General features: G+C 37.7%; 1 protein-coding gene across 1 annotated transcript in view; it reads left to right on the top strand.

Moving 5' to 3' along the window:
* Positions 1-23,565, top strand: part of LOC150107048 (signal transducing adapter molecule 2-like) — a 387,379-nt gene that overhangs the window by 209,413 nt on the left and 154,401 nt on the right. The window contains exon 9 of the mRNA XM_090392915.1: positions 2,668-2,744. Within this exon, the coding sequence (XP_090249041.1) occupies positions 2,668-2,744 (77 nt within the window). The remainder of the gene's footprint in view (positions 1-2,667; positions 2,745-23,565) is intronic.

The raw sequence follows: 23,565 nt of genomic DNA, 5'->3' as shown, positions 1-23,565 counted from the left end.
GCTTCCTTGATTTCCTGTTTAATTTCTTGCATCCATTGTAAAGTTTGGATTTTTCTATCCTTGAAACAATTTCACTACATGTCTCTTTAGCTGGATCAATCAGTTTTCTTCATAGTTTGCCAATGATCCTCTTAGGTTTCGTTCTTGTTTTCAAAATCTTTCATTTTAAGTTCATTTCATTTTAAGTTTCATTTCATTCTATAGTTCTCCTCTGAATGTTGTATTTTATTGATTGGTTTTAAAATTTTCTTACATATTTTTCTTTTCAGTATGATATTCATTTTTATTCTGCTTAATTATTTATCAGGATAAAATTATTATTTCTTATTTCAGCTCTCCTGTATAACTTGTATCCTCCTGAATCAATGTGAAGATATTACTATCAGTGATAAGATTGTCATTGTGACTTCATTTTTTCCCCTTCTCTCCAAGCAAGTGTTTGTGTGTATAACATAGAGATGATCAAACATGATGTTAATGATGACTGGTCCATGTCCTGAACAGATATCCAACAGGCACTTGCCATTATTATTAGTTCTTCCCTTTTCTTCAGATTTTCTCAAAACATTTTTATATGCCAATTCATTTCCTACCTTACTGTTAAGCTCCAGCAAGGATCAGGGTTTTTTTTTTTTTTTTTAAGCTGCTTTTTTTAATGACCTCAAATCTCTCCACTCTTTTCTTAGTAGAACCTGCTATGGAAGGGAACATATCCACAAATAAGTTTCATTGTTCTATGTCTAATTCTTCACTTTGAAATATCCCCCTGTCTCTACTTGAAATTGCCTGTCATCCAGGCAGTTTATTTGCATGTTTAATGCTATGTTGCACATTATTGCTGCTCTCTTTCCCTTGATCGCTATCATCCAAACCTGACATCCAGTTGGTTAGCAGAATCTCACCTGTTTTAGGGTTCTTTGTCTGAGTAACACCAATTATGTTCATGTGGTACTTCTAGTTCTTCTCCTGACATTTCAACTTCTTTTTCATTGATACTTTGTTGGTGGTGCCTATGTTCGATTCTTTTGATGTTCAGTTACAATCAGCAGCTGACTTTTCCTGTTCTTCCTGGTTCTCTGACAAAAGCAGCTGTAAAAGCCTTTGGATCAGAGATAGATGTTTCAAGGTTTTTTACTTAGTTATACTATAAATTAAAGATGACAGGTAAATTATATTCTTGGTTGAATCCTTTATCCAAGTATTAAGCAAACAAAGTTTGAGCATAAAATATCTTCAGGACTGGGCTACTTGTATATAGAGGCTAATAACTTCACATCAATTGCCTTAGTATCCTATAATGCAAAGCACACATCCTTTCAGGTGTTTTTGCCAATATTATTCCATATGAAAAAACCAGGCGAGATAGAATACTAATTTTTTTTTTAATTAAAACAACAAAATTGCATAATGACCCAGTAATAAACTTTAATAAAAGTGTAGATATTTTGTCCAGAAAATAATAGTGCACCATCAGTGTGTAGAAACAACAATCAACTCAAAGAGCAGAAGCACAAGGTATCTACAACATTCACTTTACCAATTAAAAACAGTTGCTATAGAGTATTCTAAGAGAGCAGAAGCATAAGGTAGGTACAACAGTTGCCATGTGCTAGAAAATAATATTAATAAATAATAATATTAGAACTATTTTTGATATTTTATAAAATGAGAAACTCCCAAAGAAAGTTAAAACAACAAAAGTTGAAGTTATGAAGCCCTTTTACATCGGCTTAACCTGAATTGGAATGATCGTCTCTCTCTCTCTCTCCCCCCCCCCCCTTCCTCCCTTAAAAGTTTGGGAGAGTCTCATTTTATGTAAACATCAAAAATAGCTTTAATATTATTATTTATTAATATTAATTTCTAGCACATGGCAGAGTGAACATATGCACAAACCCCATGTCTGAAGCAAAAGGAGTCACAGAGTGAGTTAACTTACAGGTTGTTAAAATGCTGTTATTATCATGCAAGCAAATTGAGTCAAAATCTATATAGAAGAAACATTGGCATGAGTTTGGGGGGCTTAGGTTATAGATGAATTTCATTGCTCAGGATGCAACACCATGCTTATGTGAAGCCTGAAGTAGCTTGACAAAAAAAAATAAAATAAAATAAAAAAAGTTCCAGGTTTGGTCTCTAGAGAAGAAAAACTGAATTATCTAACGATTAGTTCACCATGGTGCTAAATGTATAATAGGTTTACAACCGTGGTGGCAATGGTCAAAAAGCCAGGCTAGCTCTGTCTGCAATGCTAAATGCATCCAGATGTTTACTACATGGGTAGTTTAATCTAGAGGCATTGAAAAGTGCTTGAAAAACAGAGAAAAGTAGAGCAGTTCAGGAGAAACATACTAAAACAGATAATTATTTCCAGTTTTCATGTCCGAAGGAATTTGGTGATGAAGTCATGTAAAAGCAAAATACATTTCCCAAGTTCCCATTGAGATTGATAGTTTGACTACAGCTGCACAAAACAATATGAATGATTCAGGAATTATCTTTTGCATTAATTAAATAGTATACCTTCTCAGCAACATTAATGAAATTTGTTTTCAGTTGTTTCTAAACCATATTTTGGTCTAGAAACAAGCTTGTAATCGCTATGTGATATCTAAAATTTAGTTCAGATAATTTCTTTAACAATAATTTAAAAAATGACTCTTACAGAACCTGAGGTAAAAGACACAAAAGATTCTCAAGATGAAGTTGCAGAAGAAAAAGTAGAGGAAGTACAGATAAGTGAGGTAAGTTATAAATAATTTTGATAAAATTCAGTAAATATTTTTTTCAAATTTGAAACTGATTTTAACTATACCTCCCCTCCCCCCACAACACACTCACTCACTTTTCTTTGTACTATGAAACATAATTTTATTTATTTATTTTTTATGTTGACCTCATACACGAGAGGTGAGTTGGGAAAGGAGGAACTTGTTTACATTTGACTTAAATGATTATAAATTGTATTCCTTGGGAAACACAACAGGAGGGAGACTGTTCCACAATACAGGAGTTGCAGGGATGAAGGAGGAGGAAAAGTGTTCTGTTTGTTTCTAGGTGCACTGAGAAGGAATGTTGAGCATCAGCTGCACATGTTCCAACAAGCTTAATACTGAGTGGAAGAATTATTGATGTTATTTCAAATGAGCATTTCCCATTGAAATATTTGTAGAATATACAAATTGCAGAAACCAAGCGTCTGTGCGAAAGTGAGGGGAGTAAGTTTGTAAGAGATGGGTTGTTAATAAGTCTAATTGCTCTCCTCTGTATTGAGTCAAGCATTTTGAGGGAGCTTTTAGGGGTCCCACCCCATATGTGGGAGCAGTATTTGATAGCTGAGCATGTTTGTGATTTGTACAATGTTTACAGCTGTTCAGAGGTGAAGTAACGTCTTGAGCAAAAGAGAAATCCTAGTTTTTTGAAGCTGAGGATGCAATGGTTGTGATGTGTTTATGCCAGGAGAGGTTTGATGTCAGGGTAATTCCAAGAAGAGAAATCTCAAACTCTGGAAATTTGGGGGTATCATCAAAAAGAATACTGGGAAAAAATAGTTCTTTTTTATGGGAAATAGGACAGAACTGGTTTTATTAGCATTGAAATTGCTGAGGTTATCCGAACCCCATTTGAGGATGGCTTGGAGATTGGAATTGAGGGTGCTGGTGGTTGATGTTCTATAGGTTGAGGTGAGTTGTGTATGGTAAAGTTTATGAAATAAAAGTAAGGAGTATAATGTGCTGTCATCTGCAAAACTGTGTATCGGGTTGGAGGTCAACTGAAGTAGGTGTTGGTGAGAGGACTGCTGATGGTTGCTGAGAGAGGGGTGCTGGTGGTTGATGTTCTATAGGTTGAGGTGAGTTGTGTATGGTAAAGTTTATGAAATAAAAGTAAGGAGTGTAATGTGCTGTCATCTGCAAAACTGTGTATTGGGTTGGAGGTCAACTGAAGTAGGTGTTGGTGAGAGGACAGAACCTTGTGGAACCCCAGCATTAGTTGAATGGTGAGAGGATAGGGAGCCATCCACCATCACACAGAGTGTGCATCCAGGCAGAAAACTGGCAATCCAACTACTGAAGTCCTGGGACAGTCCAAATGATGGTAGTTTGCTTAGTAAGCCTTTGTGACAGACCTGGTCATACTATAAATTAAAGGTACCTAGAAATTATATACTTAGTTTAATCCTTTATCCAACTGTAAGCAAAGCTTCCCATAATGCATAGCATCCTTTATAATGCTATGCATTATGGGAAGGATCACTACCCACACTGGTTTCAACCTTTATTGGGGTCTCATGAGTCTGGCTCCCACTGATGAGACTTCAATAAAGGTAGAAACTGGTCTGAGTAGTGATCCTTCATGATGCATAACATTATACATACCTAAGGATATGCTTTACATTATGATTAAGGAGTGTAACATGCTGTAGTCTGCAAAACTATGTATTGGGTTGGAGGTCAACTGAAGTAGGTCTTCGATATATAGCAGGAAAAGGGTTGGTGAGAGGACAAAACCTTGTGGAACCCCAGCATTTGTTGAATTGTGAAGAGGATAGGGAACCATCCACCATCACACAGAGTGTGCATCCAGACAGAAAGCCAGACTCATCATACACCTTTACCACGAGTTGCCCCAGTCCTGAAAATAGTTCAGGCACAAACTTGTTTGCTTACACTTGGATAAAGGATTAAACCAAGTTTATAATTTCTTGGTACCTTTAATTTATAGTTCAGAGTAGTGTTTGGAATGTATGTTTCCATGCCAGTGAGGATTACTTGGGTGATAAGTTTGGTGCATGTGTTTGGGTTGGATGGCAGGAAGCAATAGTCCAACCATGGAAATGTGGCCCAGAAGTTCCAGAGGCTGTTCCACTTGGCACTGCTATAATTGACTAGCTTCTGAAATAGTGAACCATAACTTTTATTATAGCTTCATATTTATTACTTGTAGAATTTTCAGCTAGGTTTCCTAACCATTGTCAATTCATACAGATGACAAATAATAAATAAAATAGAACAACACTTAAAATGTAAGCACATGTGACAGTATATATGCTATTAATTGTAGGGGGATAGCTCTATCTACAACTATTAGAATTCAAAGAAGAAATAATTATTAATTCATGAAACACATTTCATGACAGTTGTTCTTGTTGAGGTTTGGTCTGTGGATGTAGGCTTCACAACTTTTTTTGTATAATCTTTCAAGTCAAGAATAACTTTTGTGTAAGACTTAAGTTTATTCCAGTGAATTCTATGCCTAGTGGATAAGGCATAGTTTGCAAAGCCAGACTCATCTGACTCATGAAGTAAAATAATAAACTTGGTGCTCTTCCATATAAATTGAACTGAATGACCAGTCTGCCTGTAGTCAGAAAGACTGCGTGAACACTGGATTTTATAAACTCCAGAATGAAAAAAAAGGACAATATTTATTTTTGAGGAGTCCAGGAGGGAATTAAATTTCTGAACTGGATGCAAAGATACATATAGGTGAATTTGGTGAAGAAGTCTTGCAGTCCTCTCTGATATTACATATGGAGGGAAATTCTAAAAACTACTTCTAGAGGAGGATTTGGACAAAGGCCATAATCATCATCAAATTCCTGCCATGTACCCTCAAGGATATGATAGTACTACATGAAAAATTTACATCATTACTAACTTCCTATCTACAATTTTCCTCCAAATCAGTCTGTTACTTGTCAAGACTACAACATTATCAGATCTTATATTTCTGTTATCTAAGGCACTTTGTACTGTATCAATCCACCTATGGGCGATAATTATTCATGATTTTATTAATTAATTTGGAATTATACTTGTTAGAGATGAAAGTAGCTCTGATAAAGGAGGACATTTCTTTCTTTATAAGAGATTAGTATGCAGAGTGAACTGAACTGAAGTGATGTGATGCAGCATTAATGTATTTTCTGAATGTGTTGTTTTTCTGAGAATGGATAAGTTTCCTAGCCATTCTCAGTGGATATCAATTCAGTTTTTATATCTGATCCACACACAAAAGGCCACAAGATCTATAGCACATTAATGGCATGTGTAGGCAAGAGAAATAGAAGAAAGGAGTCTGTTCACATTTTGTTTGAATAGCTAAGGGGTCTAATCTTTGGGGGAAGGAAAAGTGAGAGAAACTGTTATAAAGGACAGAAGAGTAGATGGAATGAAAGAGGAGGCAGTGAAGTTGGTTCAGTGAGTTTCAAGATGGATTGTAAAAAGGTGTTGCTAGCAGTAGCTCTTGTTTTAATGATTTTGGAGGAATAGCAGTGGCCAATTCAGCAGGACACTGTCCATGAAATTTAGTTTCTTTACTCAAATACCATATTTTTTTAGTTGCTAGTAGCATGATAAAATGTTAATTTGTTGCACACTTCTTTCTGTCAGTGTAGTCATGGTGGTATGGTGCTGTTTCCCAAGTGAAAGCCTGCTGAAATGATATCCTACCTAATCTGTTATATTTAATTATAGGAGAAAAGGATTATTTTGTTTCAGAGAATTAATATCAGTCTGGGTTTTATTCAGTGATCAATACAAATGGATGACCACAACAGATTCTTTCAGAAGTCTGAAATAAATACTGCTCTGAGGACAAAATAAGAAATATAAAAACCAAGGATTGATGTTAAGTGATATATGAAAGTCATCATCAAATTACTGCCATGTACCCTCAAAGGGTATACAGGATATGATAGGAATACATGAAAAATTTACATCATTACTAACTTCCTATCTACAATTTTCCTCCAAATCAGTCTGTTACTTATCAAGACTCCAACATTATCGGATCTTATATTTCTATCGTCTAAGGCACTTTGTACCGTTTCAATCCACCTATATCTTGGTCTTCCTCTGGGCTGTTTTGCTGCCAACCTGGCAGAGAACACTTGTTTTGCTAATCTTTCCTCGCCCATTCTGTTTAAGTGACCATACCACCTGAGATTAGCTCTGCTAACGCATTCCTGGATGCTGACAATGTTAAGTGCTTTCCTAATATCCTCGTTTTTAATATGATATTGCCATTGATGCCATCTGTTCACGCCTATAATCTTTCTCAGGACTCTCATATCTGCGGTCTATAGTCTTTGGTCAAGTGTTTTACTTCTGACCCAGCTCTCAGATCCATAATTTAAAACTGGTTTGAACACTGTCTTGTATACAGCTAATTTAGTGTTCCGACTAATTTCTCTCTTATTCCATATGAATTTCTTCAGTTGACTTCCTACCACACCAGCTTTGTTGATTCTGTTGTCTATTTCCATATTTAATTTACCATCTTCACTAAAAACCGTGCCTAAGTAGCTGAAATTTCTTACTTGTTCCACAGGTCCTCCATTCACAACGCAGTTGACATTTTCAACGATTCTAACTATTTTCATTGTCTTTGTCTTTTTATTGCTGACCTTCATACCATATCTATTACAACAGCTATTCAATTAATCAGGGAATCTTGCAGACTTGTAGCGGATTTATTTAGAAATATAACATCGTCCTCATAAAGCAAAGAGCTGACATTAACATCTCCAATTTTCATATCAGGTTTAATATCACTTTCCTTCATAATGTGATCCATATAGATAATGAATAACAGAGGGGATAGTGTACATCCTTGTCTCACACCAGATTTAACATTAAACCATCTTCCTGTGCTTCCTTCAGTTCGAACTGCTGACTTACAACTCAAATAAAGACTTAGTATTGCTTCATATAATGCCCCATTGACACCATATAACTGTAGCGTATTGAATAGCTTCTCTCTTGGCACCTTGTCATATGCCTTTTCCAGATCGACAAAACTTAAATACAGATCTTTGTTATATTCCCATGATTTCTGAACTATTTGTCTTAAAGTGAAGATCTGATCCTGGCAGCCTCTATTTTTTGCGTGAATCCAGCTTTTTCTTCACCAAACTTTTCTTCAATAATTCTTCTCAACCGTTTCTCACGTATACTTGCATAAATCTTACCAGGAACATTCAGTAGGGAAATACCTCTGTAATTCTCACATTCAGTTTTATTTCCCTTTTTATATATGGGTACAATTAGAGCTCTACTCCAATCATCGGGAATTCGTCCCTCTGTCCAAGTCTTCTGAACTATGTAGTGCAGCCAACGTAAGACTTTTATACCACTATACTTCATTTCCTACTCTGCTGTTTAGATCCGCAACAAGGACAAACTTTTCCTTTTTCGTTGTGTCAGTTGCTTTATCTAAAGCCTCAAAAAATTCCTCCACTTCTATCTTAGTAGAACCTTCTGTCTGACCCTAGGCACAAATAAGTCTCATTGTTCATTTCCCCATTCTGATATTTGCCCACATCACTCTACTTGAGACTGCCTGCCATTCAAGAAGATTAGCCTCGTATTTAGTGTTGAATACTATGGCTACTCCTTCTTTTCGTTGATTGTCATTGTCTGAATATAACATTTTGTATTTATTGCTCAGAAAGATCTCACCAGTTTTTGTCTTTTTTGTTTCGGTCATCCCTATTATGTCGATCTGGTACTTATCTAATTCCTCAGCTAGCTCCATTTCTTTGCCATTCAGGCTCCTTATGTTGATAGTACCGATCTTTAACTCTGGTGATGTTGAGTTCGGGTGTGTTTTCAGATTTGTTCCAGTAGCTGACTTTTCGATGTTCACTCTGGTTCCCTGCCAAAAACAACAGGAGGGCCTTGTTTAACTGGGCAACACCCCAGCTGCCATGAAATTTTGTCATGTTGTACCATCATTTTGTATTTTGGTTTATGCCAATAAGAATTCAGTTTGGTCAGCTAAATCTCAAATTGCGAGCCCATCCTCATTCAGTCAGTATCCAGTAGGTACCCAACAGGGTGCACCACGAAAAGGTGAGGATTGGATATTAGGCTAGAATCCTTGGTCGGTTCTCCTCATTCCTTTAAAGGCTCCCCTATTATGTCGATCTGGTACTTATCTAATTCCTCAGCTAGCTCCATTTCTTTGCCATTCAGGCTTTTTACGTTGATAGTACCGATCTTTAACTCTGGTGATGTTGAGTTGGGGTTTGTTTTCAGATTTGTTCCAGTAGCTGACTTTTCGCTGTTCGCCCTGGTTCCCTGGCGAAAACAACGGGTGCCTTGTTTAACCGGGCGACGCCCCAGCCGGCATGAAATTCTGTCATGTTGTACCATCATTTTTTAATTTTTATTTTGGTTTAACCAATAAGAATACAATTTGGTTGGCTAAATCGCAAACTGCCAGCCCATCCTCGTTCGTTCAGTATCCAAGTAGATACCCAACAGGGTGCACCACGGGAAGGTGAGGATTGGACATTAGGTCAGAAGCCCTGGTCGGTTCTCCGCATTCCTTTAAAGGCTATGTGGAGGTCTCCTTTCAGTTATACAGCTTTGACTCTTAAGCACCCCCATATGAAAGTCCCTTTGAAATCTTTTAACACAGAGATTTCAACTTTGCAAACAGTCACCTTCTGTAGTTAACTGTAGACAGCTAATGCATGCCACATTAGTTGTCATTGCTTGTCATTAATCAACTTTGTGGTCTATGAATTTATAGTTTTGTTATTTAAGTCCTGAAGAAGCCACAAGTTCCATTTTAGGTGATGAAACTAGTAGGTGTATTTTACATTTCTTAACAACTAATAAATTCCTGTTGTTTATGAGCATTGTAGTCATAAACTACAATGTACTTCTATTTAAATAGAAGTGCCACTCTTAATATGCTCTTCGAGTACTGTTAAATTTATCACAGGGATCATGTCATTGCTCAAAATCACCACAGAAATTTTACCAGTCTCCAATTCAACTCTGAATAGCTTTAAACTATTGCATGGTATATGAAGTATGTTATAATAAGAGCCTGTGAGAAAACCGGCAGGAGAACACATGAATATAACTCTGACTTCATAGCTCTCACATAATTTTTCTGATTGACAAATTATTCAAAACACACCGACATTATTGTCGATTTTGCTGGATTGTCATGTATATATAACAGGCTTTTGATATTGATAGCATTCCCTGCTTATGTTAATCTTTACCTTTAATTAGTCTTCTTGGCTTGATTATTGATCACCTTAGCTTTATTTTATGTAGGTTTAAAATTTTTAGGATAGTGCATTGACAGAATCAGTCCAATGTGTTGTTCACAAACCATTAATTAAATCTAAAGGAATATTTCCAGTGTGATCCACATTAACATATATATGTATACAATTCCATTACAAGTCTGTTAATTTCAGTTCCTTCTGATTCGAACTTTAGTTCTATGTTTCTTCCTTTAAATCACAATCCAGAATATCCTTCTTGTCAAATATACACAAACTGACAATAAAGCATTCATGAGTAAACTTGATTCAATGTCAATATACATTATCTTATTGTACCCATTAACAGACACACTTGATGTACGTTCTTGTTCGGAATTATCACATACAGAAATACTTACAATTCTCATTCAGCACTGCCTTTTATATGAATCTTTTGTTCACACAAAAGTGCTCCTTTTTGTCCTTCTTTCCTTCTGCTGGCTCGTTCTTGATTTCCTGCCAAATTTCTTCTTTTTCAGAGTCGTCGATTATTTCATGCCCTATAGGACCCCTAACATGGCAGCAATGTGCAGCTCTTTCCTTTCGATTCCTGATATAGGACCTCACGTGTGGGTGGACCCAGGTAAGAGAAGGAGAAACCATAAGACAAAATTCCTTCTTGATGTTCAGCCTTATAAAGGTCCAGACTTCCGGTGTATGCATGCACGCATCTCTAAAAACTTCCATATATGGTTATGTATAGACATCCGACCGTGATATCATACTTCGCGCATCTTTTGAAGTTGTCATGTATAGACATGAAGTAACAGCATCACACAATGACGTCATACACCACATTATTTTAACAAAGGCTCATGGTTAAATTATTACAATTACAAGATTATTACAGACAAAATTGACATTTCTTTAAGTGGAATCTCCTTAGAAAAACATGTAAAAGCAAACATGATAAGTTACATACGAGGATGGTCTGAAAAGTTCTCAGCCTAACATTGAAAAAACGAATTTATAATTTCAAAATTATTTTTATTTTTCATAATCAGTCAACATAATCACCCTCAAGACTAATACATTTATTCCAGCGATGCTCCTCTTCCATTCTCCCATCCCTGTAGTGGTTCTCAGTAAGATCTGCAAAATATCCCTCTACATCTGCAATCACCTCTTGATTCGAAGAAAAACACTGACCAGTGAGGAAGAGTTTTACTTTTGGGAAGAGATAGAAGTCAGAGGGAGCCAAATCTGGGGAATAGGGTGGATGTCCCAACAATTCATAGTGCAGATCCCTTAATTTTTCCATTGCCAAAAGACCTTTGTGGGCAGATACGTTGTCCTGATGAAAGATGACTTTTTACTTCTGCAAACTGGGTCTTTTGTTACAAATTTTTTCATCTAGTTTGGTTAAAAGATGGGAATAATATTCCCTGGTTATTGTTTTACCCTTTTCAAGATAATTAATAAACAAAATGCCTTTATCATTCCAAAACACCGATGCCATGACTTTTCCTGCTGATGGAACCGACTTTGTCTTCTTTAGTGCTGAACAACTGGCTTCTGTCCACTGTTTTGATTGTTGTTTGGATTCTGGTGTGTAATGGTGAATCCAAATCTCATCCATAGTAATAAATTGATGCACAAAATCAGTTTTATTCTTGTTAAAACGCTCCAAGCATTGTTCAGAGATTTTCATACGAGTGCATTTTTGATCTGCTTGTGAGCAAGCGTGGCACAAAGCTTTTTCATTTGTAATTCTTCATGCAAAATATATCCTACACATTCTTTTGAAATGCCTATTGTCTCAGCAATTTCATGCACTTTGACTCGCCAGTCATCCAATACCATAGCATGCACTTGATCGGTGATTTCTCGTGTTGTTACAGGTTTTGGATATCCTTCATGTGGATCATCTTCAAGGCTGGTATGGCCATGTTTAAACTCGGCAGCCCATTTCTTAATTGTTCAAAATGAAGGAGAAGAGTGCCCATAAACTTTTATGCTTTCTTTTAGGCTTGCACGGTGATCTGAATGCATTTTTGAAAATTATGGAGACAACTACCGTCTTTGAATATATTCAAACACGGTAGTTGTCTCCATAATTTTCAAAAATGCATAAACTTTTATGAATTTTGAATGAATTTCTTTTGGCATTAAACCTTCTTATACAAATCATTTTATAACCACAATACTCAATTTTATGCATTTCAAGGGATACAGGCAACAACTTTGCTTCAGACAGTTGTATAAAACAAACTACTTGACAGAATGATACAATTTCACATGGATTCTTATAACAGATGTACCAACTTAGAAAAAAAAAATATTGCCCATAGTGTTGTCATCTGTTGTTGAGGAAGAGAACTTTTCAGACCACCCTCATAGTTACATATCATGAGAGATTTTACACACTAATGATCAGTCTACACTTTTTACATGATAATATTTGCATAAAAACTTTCCAGTCATCAGATTATCCACCTGTTGGAGAATTCTACGTTTATCATGAGTTTTTTTGTCAGCAGCTCTTCTGTTCTTATCAACAATTGATATCACACATATGCTAGTATTTTGCTGGAGATAACTAGATGCAGTCCTCTTCTTATAATACATAGAATTCATCTTTATTCAGGAATAAATGAAATCTTACTCATAACATCTATTCTCTCCAAAGACTGGAATGAATATTATTATTATCATAATAATATTCATAGAATGCATTCCATGGTTCAACCACCTTCCATGCAAAGAAACCACTCCTCACCCTCTTGCTCACAGTTTCCTTTCGTAAGTTCCAGGGATGGCCCCTTGTCATCACTCCTTCACGATGTTCAACCAAGCTAAAGAACTCCCCAGTGTTCAACACTGTAACCACCTCTCAACAGCTTAAAAGTCTCAATCATGTCACCTCTCCTTCTTCTATCCACCATACTCTGCAGTCCACATTCCCTCAGCCGATCCTCATAACTAACATTACAGTCCTGAAACCATCTTTGTTATCTGCCTTTGTACCCTTTCCACAGTTAATTTATCCCCTTCAAATCCTGGGGACCAAATCTGTGAACAATAGTCTAAGTGTGGTCTGATCACAGTCTTATACAACGAAATGATAACTCTTTTATCTCTGCAGGTCAGCGTCCTTCTCATTATTGCAGCAATCCTCTGTGTTACCTTCACCACCTTTGCAATATGTCCCCTAAATTTCAAGTTTCTATCAATCATCAATCCCCAGATCTCTTGTCTCCCCTACTTCCTTCAATACAGTATGCAGCATCTCATCAATGTGTCCCGAACCACACGACCTTGCATTTGGCTGCATTAAAATGACATTCACCCATTCATTTGCCCATCTGTCTAGCTTATTCAAATCTTCTTGCAGGGCTACCACATCTGCACTATTACTAATAACCCTTCCCAGCTTTGCATCATCTGCAAACAACTGAATATCCCTTACAGTCCACTGACAATGTCATTGATATAAATGTTGAACAATATAGATTCCAGTACGGAGCCCTGTGGGACCCCACTTGTAACCCTCTGCCTCCTTGAAACTGCCCCCATACACAACTCTCTGATACCTATCGGACAGCGAATCCTAAATCCATTTGACCAACCTGATATCCAGAGTCATGTACTGCAACTTATCATGTGGCACCCTGTCAAAAGCCTTTGCTAAACCCAAGAAAATGGCAGTATATGCCTTTCCCTCATCTACTGCTCTTGTAATTTTATTATAAAAGGCTAGCATATTACTAAAACAAGAGCACCCCTTCACAAATCCATGTTGAGTCTCACAGATAATATTACCCTCATCTGCCCAATTCTGTATACTGTCCCTCACCAATTTCTCGAAGATCTTAACAATTACTGGTGACACACAAACTGGCCTATAATTAGATACTTCTAGTCTGCTACCACCGTTATGCGATGACACTATCTTACCTTCCTTTCATCCCCTGGGCACCTTTCCCATAGCCAGACTTTCATTAAAAAGCCAGGTCAATGGAGCTGTCAGTTCTTGAGCACATTTTCTCAAAACTCGTAAAATACCATCCTGCCCACAGCTTTACTGACATCCAGAGTACTCAGAATCTGGAACACACTCTCTCCTCCTGCACTTCTAAACCTTGAACCTGCCCTATCCCTCTAGTATTAAAATTTACTCCTCCAGGATGAAATACTCCAATAAAGTGTTCATTGAACAATTCCGCTATGTCCTCTGCATCAGTCACTCTATATCTGTTTTTATCCCACAATATCAATCTTCCACACTCATTTCTCCTCTTACTGGCCACATAGCTAAAAAAATTCCCTAGGATTTTCTTTGGATCTTAGGGTCAATCTCTTCTCATATTCCAGTTTCACCTTCCTTACCATACTGGTCACTCTCCTGGTCTGTCTTATATTCTTCATGAATCTGCACTCTACCTCTCTCTCCTTATATCTCTTCCATAGGCTCTTTTTCACATGCAGTTCCTGTTTAATATCGTTTGTCATCCACTTTACTCCAAATTGTGTCTGCTTCTTCACTCATGGAATGCAGCTTACTATTGCTGCTAACAAATATTCCTTCACAATTTCCCAAGCACTAATGATATCCCATCCCTCCAATTCCTCCCTCCATGAAACTTCCCCAAGTTGACGTCTAAGACTATTGTAATCACCTGCCTTATAATTTCACATACATTCCCATCTCTTTGATACTCCTGCATATCTATTCATCTTCCGAGTCAAAACCACATGGTCACTCTCTCCAACTGGTGGGAGAGATGTCATCTCAGTTATTATCAACTCTTCTGATGCTATGACCAAATTCAAAACTCTTGAACCTCTTGTTCCCTCTATTACATGTTGCCTAAGACATTTGTCCCTCAAGAATTCTAGAAATTCCATTCCCTTATTGCTACATGGATTTTCCTCTCCCCAATTTATATTGCTGTAGTTAAAGTCTCCCATAACAATCATTCTTCTTTCACTTGCCAAGTTCATCTGTCTAAACATCTCCTGGTCCCCACCCTCTGCACTCTTTGGTCTGTAGCAACACCCCACTAAATATCCTGTTCTGCCCACCTCTACCTCACACCATATGCTTTCAAAATCATTAGTGTCACTGCCTTCCAAAGCCTGCACTCTTAGAGGACATAAGTTGTCACTTATCATAAACAGTACACCACCACCACGTTTTTCCTTCCTATCCTGCCGAAAAATGCTGTACCCTGCTACTTCTATTCCTGTTATTATATCCTCTTCTGTCAACCACATCTCAGTGATCCCAGTAATCTTTGGCTAGGCTGATGCTATCAGCACTATCAATTCCTCTCCTTTATTCCAGATACTCCTGGCATTGGTGTAAAGCATAAAAATGCCATTGTTTCTATACCCAGCATTATCCCCTCTAGATTCTACTGGGCTCAACGTTACCTGATGTCGTCCCACTTCTCTCAAGTACCCATTCCCCTTTGGGAATGAGGCTACCTTTGCTACCATCCACCCTGGGGCACACCGACTTGTTCAGAACAGCAATCTCTCCAGATGCCTACGTCCATCCTCATTCAAATGCAAGCGGTCTCTCGCATACAATTTCTCTGTCCTCAAACACACTCCAAGCATCCACATATTCCAATCCTCTCTTCTGGCACATTCTAGCTATTATGTTGTTCAGTATTACTGCTCTTCTGAGCAGTAATATTGAACAACATAATAGAAGCAAGAATCTCATATCTCTCGCTGCCCAATTTACATTACCTTTCAAGTCATTCGTTCCTACCATCACAATCATCTCATCTCATCCACCCTTTCGCCCCTCTTAATTGCCATAGCCACACTTTCTATCGTTCCTCCAGGCAAATGCTCCTCATGCTTTCTATCTTGAACACTACGGATCATTGAATCCCTATACATTACACCTCACCACCCTGTTCCTCGATTGCTCACATGCATCCCTCACTCTTTCTCTCTGTGTTCCCCCTACTTATCTGCCTTCCTGACATCACTCTATCCCTGGTTCCAGTGCTCTCTTGCATTCCTCTCATTCCCTCTCTCCTACTGTTTCCATTCTCTCCTCTTCTCTCATTCCCATAACACTCTCTCATTGTTTCTAAGAATTGTTACTGTTCAAAATAAAACATCAAGAATAAAATTTCATTCCACTTTAGTATTTTTGCAGTAAAGTAAGATATAAACCTGTTTAATACTAGTATACAGCATTTTTAACACAGTAACAATTTTTAAGCTGAAATTCATACTTGAGCTCACTCAAGGTCAGATTGAGTAGCAGTCTCGGCTGTGTTCTCTATTATAAACAATGGTGAAGAAGAGAACAATTTAATCATGTTGGAAGCTTAATGGATTTTTTACAACACTCAAAAAGAATTAAAATAGAATTTAATACTTCCTATATTTCGTCCTAGTCACTAGGACATCTACGGGGATTACAAAAACAGAAACTACGGAAAGCTCTCCTGAAACTACGGAAAGAAAAAAGTATCGTCATCACTAGAGCAGATAAGGGTAATGCCACAGTCGTTCTTAACATCAGTGAATACAATCGTAAAATGAACATTATACTCCGCAATCACGCTACTTACATCCTGCTAGAACACGACCCCACAAAAACACAAGTTAAGAAATTAAAAATCTTACTTAAAAAAGTATCTTCCTGGCCCCCTGATGTCACGAAAAAACTTAAATCTTTCCGCTCCCGTCCTCCCCGAATTTACGGTTTACCAAAAATCCACAAACCCAATTCCCCACTCAGGCCTATAGTAGATGCCACCAATGCACCTTGCTATAGACTGTATAAACAGCTGGCCAACTCTCTGACCCCCCCCCCCCTCACCGGAAGGTCCACTTCCTTTATAAAAAACTCTACCCACTTTAAAGCTCTCACAGAAAATTTAACCTTGAATAAGACAGACATATTGGTAAGCTTTGATATCTCCTCTTTGTTTACCAATATTCCCTTAAATGACACCTTATCTCTCTTAGAAAATGTTTTTCCCCCCGACATCTTAGATCTCTTTTCCTTTGCCATTAACTCTGGGTATTTCTCTTGGAAGAACAAAATCTACAAGCAGATAGAGGGAACCGCAATGGGTTCCCCCCCTCTCACCCCCCTTGCCAATTTCTATATGGAAGATTTCGAAAAACGAGCCATTGACTCAGCCCCACTCAAATCTGGCTAAGATATGTAGATGATGTGTTTTCTATTTGGCCTCATGGCCCAGACACGTTAGACTCCTTCCTTAGTCATCTCAATAGCCAACATCCAAGAATCCAGTTTACTATGGAAAAGGAAAAGAACAATTGCTTACCCTTCCTAGACACCTTAGTCACATGCCTGCCTAATGATACACTTGCCTTCACTGTATATAGAAAACCCACACACACAGGCAGATACATTCACAAACTCTCCCACCACCACCACCCCCTCTCAACAATTTGGCATTATTAAAACTCTTACCAAGAGAGCCCACAATCTTTGTTCCAGTGGAACCGCCCTCACTACTGAGCTTAACCACATACACAGCACTTCCCTCTCCAATGGCTACAGCGAACACAGTATCAAAAAAATAATCAGTTCCTCCCCCATTCCCCGTCCTTCTCGTCAACAAGAATTTAAAAATGCCATCACCATACCCTACATCCGTGGCACATCCGAAAAATAGCCAAGATACTAAAAAAGTACCACCTACACACAGCATATAAGCCCCACCGCAAACTTGCTACCCTTATCCATTCTACGAAAGATCAGCTCCCTCCTCTCTCTCTGCCTGGAGTTTACAAAGTATCCTGTTCCTGTAAGCTGGCGTACTTTGGACAGACAGGCAGATCAGCATCCATCCGCTTAGAGGAACACAAGTCTTACATCTGCAAATGCAACTATGGCCATTCAGGCTTGGCTGACCATGTTTTGGATACCACCCACAGGGTATCTTGGAAGAAAACCACCATGCTCCACCACAGCAAATTCAAGAAAGAGAGACTTTTCTTGGAAGCAGCAGCAGCTCTCAAAAACCAACCAAATCTGAATAAATACAGTTGTATTAAGCTTCCGAAGATTTGGGAAACACTCATCACCAGAGGTCCCACCTTACATTCCAGGCCACCTACTACTGCCCTTAGAGGGCGCTCCAACTAGATAGGACTTTAGTGTCACACACGTGGTTGGGCTCAGTATTGTTTATTATTTGTGTGTATGTTACATTAACTGTTTTTGTAATCCCATAGATGTCCTAGTGACTAGGACGAAATATAGGAAGTATTAAATTCTATTTTAATTCTTTTTGAGTGTTGTAAAAAATCCATTAAGCCTCCAACATGATGTCCTCACAGCACTTAAGCCTCTACACACACGAAGAACAATTTAATGGTTTGCTATTAACTCGGTTTCATAGCTGTGTCTCAAAACTAGCACTACCTACTGAAAGCAATATACACACCTACAATATAGCTGTAATTTTAAATACAGATATTATATAGACTAAATCATATATAATATATTTTTAGTCCTTTTATTTTATAATTTATTGTTAATGACAGAACAAAATAAGAGTAACTTTCATACTGCAATATATGATTTTTTTTTATAAAAAAAAAAAATTTTGTATATGCAAAATTATCACAAAACAAACAATACAAGCAAGTGGTCTCAGAATTATTCTCATTGTTAATTTTGCCTAATAACACTTAGCTGAAGGTGCATATTTTATTCCAAATAATCACAAGACAATTATTGGTTTGGCTCAAATTATTTGCATAAGTCCAAGCTTTAAAAAGTTTGCTCCAAATTAAGTTTTATTTATTCATAATCCTAGTGAAAAATTAATTCACTTAGTTTCACACACTTATACAGTTTTTCTCTATGTAAAACAAATGAAATCATTAGACATACATTGAACATGACATGTATAATAACTTAGAATGTTATAATTTTGCAGTCTTCTGATCTTTTCACCTTAGCCTCAAGTCAGCCAAGTGATAATGTGTGTTTACAAATATGATTATATTTGTAATGATTTATAGATGTCTGCACATCTATAAATATGATTATATTTTTCCACATCTGCAGTTTCCATACTGATTATTATTATCCTAAGACTCATTTAGGAGACCCCTTTGTCATACACACAACTAATCACTGTACTTTAATACACAACTGGTAATTAGCTTACGAAATTAAAAACGCATAAAAAGGATATTAATTAAAGGCAACTTTAATGAATAACTTCAATATTTCGGCAACGTCACGTTGTCATCTTCAGGAACATAAAAATATGGTATGTGCACGCAGGCACTAACAAAAGCAAATGAGGAAGAAGGCAAGAAACTAATATTGTTCCTAAAGTCCTAATGTTGCCCTCTGGCGGGCTAATTTGGTTGTCTTGGCCATTAGGCTGAAGTTCTCATAATGTAAGTCTCCCAAATTTGGGGTAGTTTCATGCACCCAAATTTGTTGAGGTTTGGAACGTTTTTTTAGAGCTGCTGATGATTCTAAGTACAAAAGATTATGAATAATCTTTCGTACTTAAACATGCTGTGGTGTGTTATTTTAGTTTTCTTCCAACGAATTCTATGGTGGGTATCTAAGGCATGGTCTGCCAGCCCAGAGTGACTGTACTGGTGAAACCGGATGTAGTCTTTGTGTTCTGAAATCCTGATATTTGCTGTCCTGCCTGTTTGGCCAAAGTAGGACAGTTTTCAGCTGCAAGGGACCTGGTATACACCAGGTAGGTCTAGGGGAAGTGGTTGGTCTTTGGTAGAGCGGATAAGGGATGCCAACTTTTTATATGGTCTATAACAAGAAGTCACCGTGTAACCTTAAAAGAAGGAGTCATCATAATCCATGGAGATGTGACCCACAAGCAGTGCAACCTCTACGGTAAGCTAAATATACATAGTTCCATGTTAATTAATTGACTAGCCTTTTTGAAACGATGTAGAGACAGCAACTTAATACCCAACTGCATTAAACTAAAGAAGAAATTTACATCAGCTAAAGTGCTCCATATCTATGCCAGGCTAGAAAAAGCGTTGTTAAGAGAACAGATTCACAAGGCACAAAAGAACTTAGCATCTACCCAAGCCAAAGTGTTACAACTAAAATTTGAGCTATCCAGTTACGTTAATCCGGAAATTTGGAATATTCTAGACAAGATCACAGACGACTCGGCCAAGCACCTATTACTCAAAAACAAAGAACAATTAATAACAACGTTTCAAGCATTAAAACTACAGGAAAGCACAAGACAATTACGATGCCATAACGAAAGGAGCAGCCAATCACCCACAAATGCAGTTAGGAACAACCATCCACCATCGGACCACTGTCTGGTTATCAACCAATCGGATTACAACCTCACCCAAGGTGAACTCTCGCTACTGGAGAAAGGTTTAAATTATGCCATTACTCCATGGTCAGTAAATAAACTAGATATAATATATCATATTGATAGAGGCTTAAGATCCCTCCCTGCCAATTTAGCTGACAAAATATGGATGGAAACTGCCTGTTTACTAAATTCAACCAAAAAATTAAACAGCAACCTAAACAAAGCGGAAAAACTGGCCTCAAATCCCTAAAAAATAACCAGTGACATTATTATCACAAAAGCAGATAAAGGGAATGCCACTGTTGTTTTAAATCGGACAATCTACATTGAAAAAATGAACCATTTGGTATCGTACCACAACACCTACCAAATGGTAAATTACAACCCCACGCAACGCAACAAAAAGAAAACTACTGAACTAGTTAAATCAGTTAACAAGTGGCCAGAAGAAACAATTAAAAAATTAACACCGCAGTATGCCCGCGCACCCAGAATTTATGGCCTGCCAAAAGTACACAAAACAGACACGCCTTTACGTCCGGTTGTGGAAGGAATTGACAGTCCGAATACTACTTAGCCAAAAAATTAGCGGCCACATTCAAGGAATTGGTTGGTCATTCCCCTTCCTACATAAAAAAAATACGCAACAATTCATAAACAAAATTAAAAACATTACACTCAACGACCAAGATCTATTAGTCAGCTTTGACGTTACTTCCCTTTTCACCAATGTCCCATCAGTGATACTATCTTACTCTTACAGAACATATTTACACAAGACATCACGGCCCTCTTTGCTCACGTACTCTGCTCTGGATATTTTGTGTGGCAAAACAATTTTTACCTTCAAACAGAGGATACAGCCATGGGCTCACCACTCCCCCCCCCCCCTCCAATAGCGAACTTTTATACGGAAGACTTTGAGCAAGGGGTGCTTAAGGGTGAAAGCTGTATAACTGAGAGGAGACCTCCACATAGCCTTTAAAGGAATGCGGAGAATCGACCAGGGCTTCTGACCTAATGTCCAATCCTCACCTTCCCGTGGTGCACCCTGTTGGGTATCTACTTGGATACTGAACGAACGAGGATGGGCTGGCAGTTTGCGATTTAGCCGACCAAATTGTATTCTTATTGGTTAAACCAAAATAAAAATAAAAAAATGATGGTACAACATGACAGAATTTCATGCCGGCTGGGGCGTCGCCCGGTTAAACAAGGCACCCGTTGTTTTCGCCAGAGAACCAGGGCGAACAGCGAAAAGTCAGCTACTGGAACAAATCTGAAAACAAACCCCAACTCAACATCACCAGAGTTAAAGATCGGTACTATCAACGTAAAAAGCCTGAATGGCAAAGAAATGGAGCTAGCTGAGGAATTAGATAAGTACCAGATCGACATAATAGGGGTGACTAAAACAAAAAAGACAAAAACTGGTGAGATCTTTCTGAGCAATAAATACAAAATGTTATATTCAGGCAATGACAATGAAGGAAAAGAAGGAGTAGCCATAGTATTCAACACAAAATACGAGGCTAATCTTCTTGAATAGCAGTCAGTCTCAAGTAGAGTAATGTGGGCAAATATGAAAATAGGGAACTGGACAATGAGACTTATTTGTGCCTATGGTCCCACAGAAGGTTCTACTGAGGTAGAAGTGGAGGAGTTTTTTGAGGCTTTAGAAAAAGCAACTGACACAATGAAAAATGAAAAGTTGGTTCTTGTTGGGGATCTAAATAGCAGAGTAGGAAATGATTGTGAGACATACAAAATTATTTTGAGAAAATTTGGAGAAAAGAGCAAAGCTAATAATAATGGCAAATATCTGTTGGATTTCTGCTCAGGACATGGACTGGTTATTACTAACACCATGTTCCAACATAAAAATGTGCACAAATTCACATGGAGAGAAGAGGCTAGGAATAAGAAAAGTCTCATTGACTATGTTATTGTTGATAGTGATGTTTTCTCCCTGGTGCAGGACACCAGAGTGTACAGAGGATCTGAAATCGGAAGTGATCACTATTTAGTCTTGAGCAGGATAAAATTGAATTTAATATTGAAAAGAATAACATGTAAGAAAGTTTTAAAGCAAATAAAAGTTGAGCAGCTCTCAGATGTGAACTGTAAACTAAAATACATAAAGATTATTGAAGAAAAAATGAAAGAGTTTGAGAACAGGAATCAAACCTTGGAGATTCAGTGGCAAACTCTGAAGAAAACATTGATTGATTCTGCCAGAGAGGCATGTGGTGAGGTTGTCTGTAAGGATAAAAAAATCAGACTCCCTGGTGGACACAGGAACTCAAAGAGGCAGTGAAGGAAAAGAAGAAAGCATATCAAAAATTCCTGTCAAATAAGTCAGCTTGTGCTCTTAGAGAATATAGAGACAAATGCAAGAATGCTAAAAACTGTGTAAAACTAGCTAAACAAAAGTCATGGGAGGACTTTGGCAAGAATATAGAAAATAAATATCAAGATGGTGGCAAAATATTCTGGAGGTTGTTGAAGCTTAAGAATGGAGGAAAGAGTGCTGTAAAAGGAATTAGAGACGATAAAGGTGACATGAAAACGGGAGAAAAAGATATCCTTGAAGTATGGAGTAATTACTTTGAAAAACTGCTAAATGAAACAAGCAGTGAAGACAGCACAGTGGTAAAAAACACTGACCAGGCATGTAGTCAGGAATACATATCCATACTTGAAGTAGAAAAAGCTGTCAAAGGCTTGAAATGTGGAAAGGCAGCAGGAGTAGATGATATTCAATCAGAAATGCTGAAGTATGGTGGTATAAGAGTCCTACAGTGGCTGCACTGCATAGTTCAGAAAGCCTGGACAGAGGGACGAATTCCCGATGATTGGAGTAGAGCTCTCATAGTACCCATGTATAAAAAGGGAAATAAAACTGCATGTGAGAATTACAGAGGTATTTCCCTACTGAGTGTTCCTGGCAAGATCTATGCAAGTATACTTGAGAAACGGTTGAGAAGAATTGTGGAAGAAAAGCTTGGTGAAGAACAAGCTGGATTCAGGCCAAATAGAGGCTGTCAGGATCAGATCTTCACTTTACGACAAATAGTCGAGAAAGCATGGAAATATAACAAAGATCTGTATTTAAGTTTTGTCGATTTGGAAAAGGCATATGACAAGGTGGCAAGAGAGAAGCTATTCAATACGCTGCACTTATATGGTGTCAATGGGGCATTATAT

The sequence above is a fragment of the Typopeltis vanoorti genome, chromosome 5 (genome assembly GCF_054136105.1).
Source record: "Typopeltis vanoorti isolate ZY-2024b chromosome 5, IOZ_Tvanoo_1.0, whole genome shotgun sequence".
NCBI lineage: Eukaryota > Metazoa > Arthropoda > Arachnida > Uropygi > Thelyphonidae > Typopeltis > Typopeltis vanoorti.
Note: the sequence above shows the minus strand (reverse complement) of the source record. Positions and strands in the feature narration are given on the sequence as shown.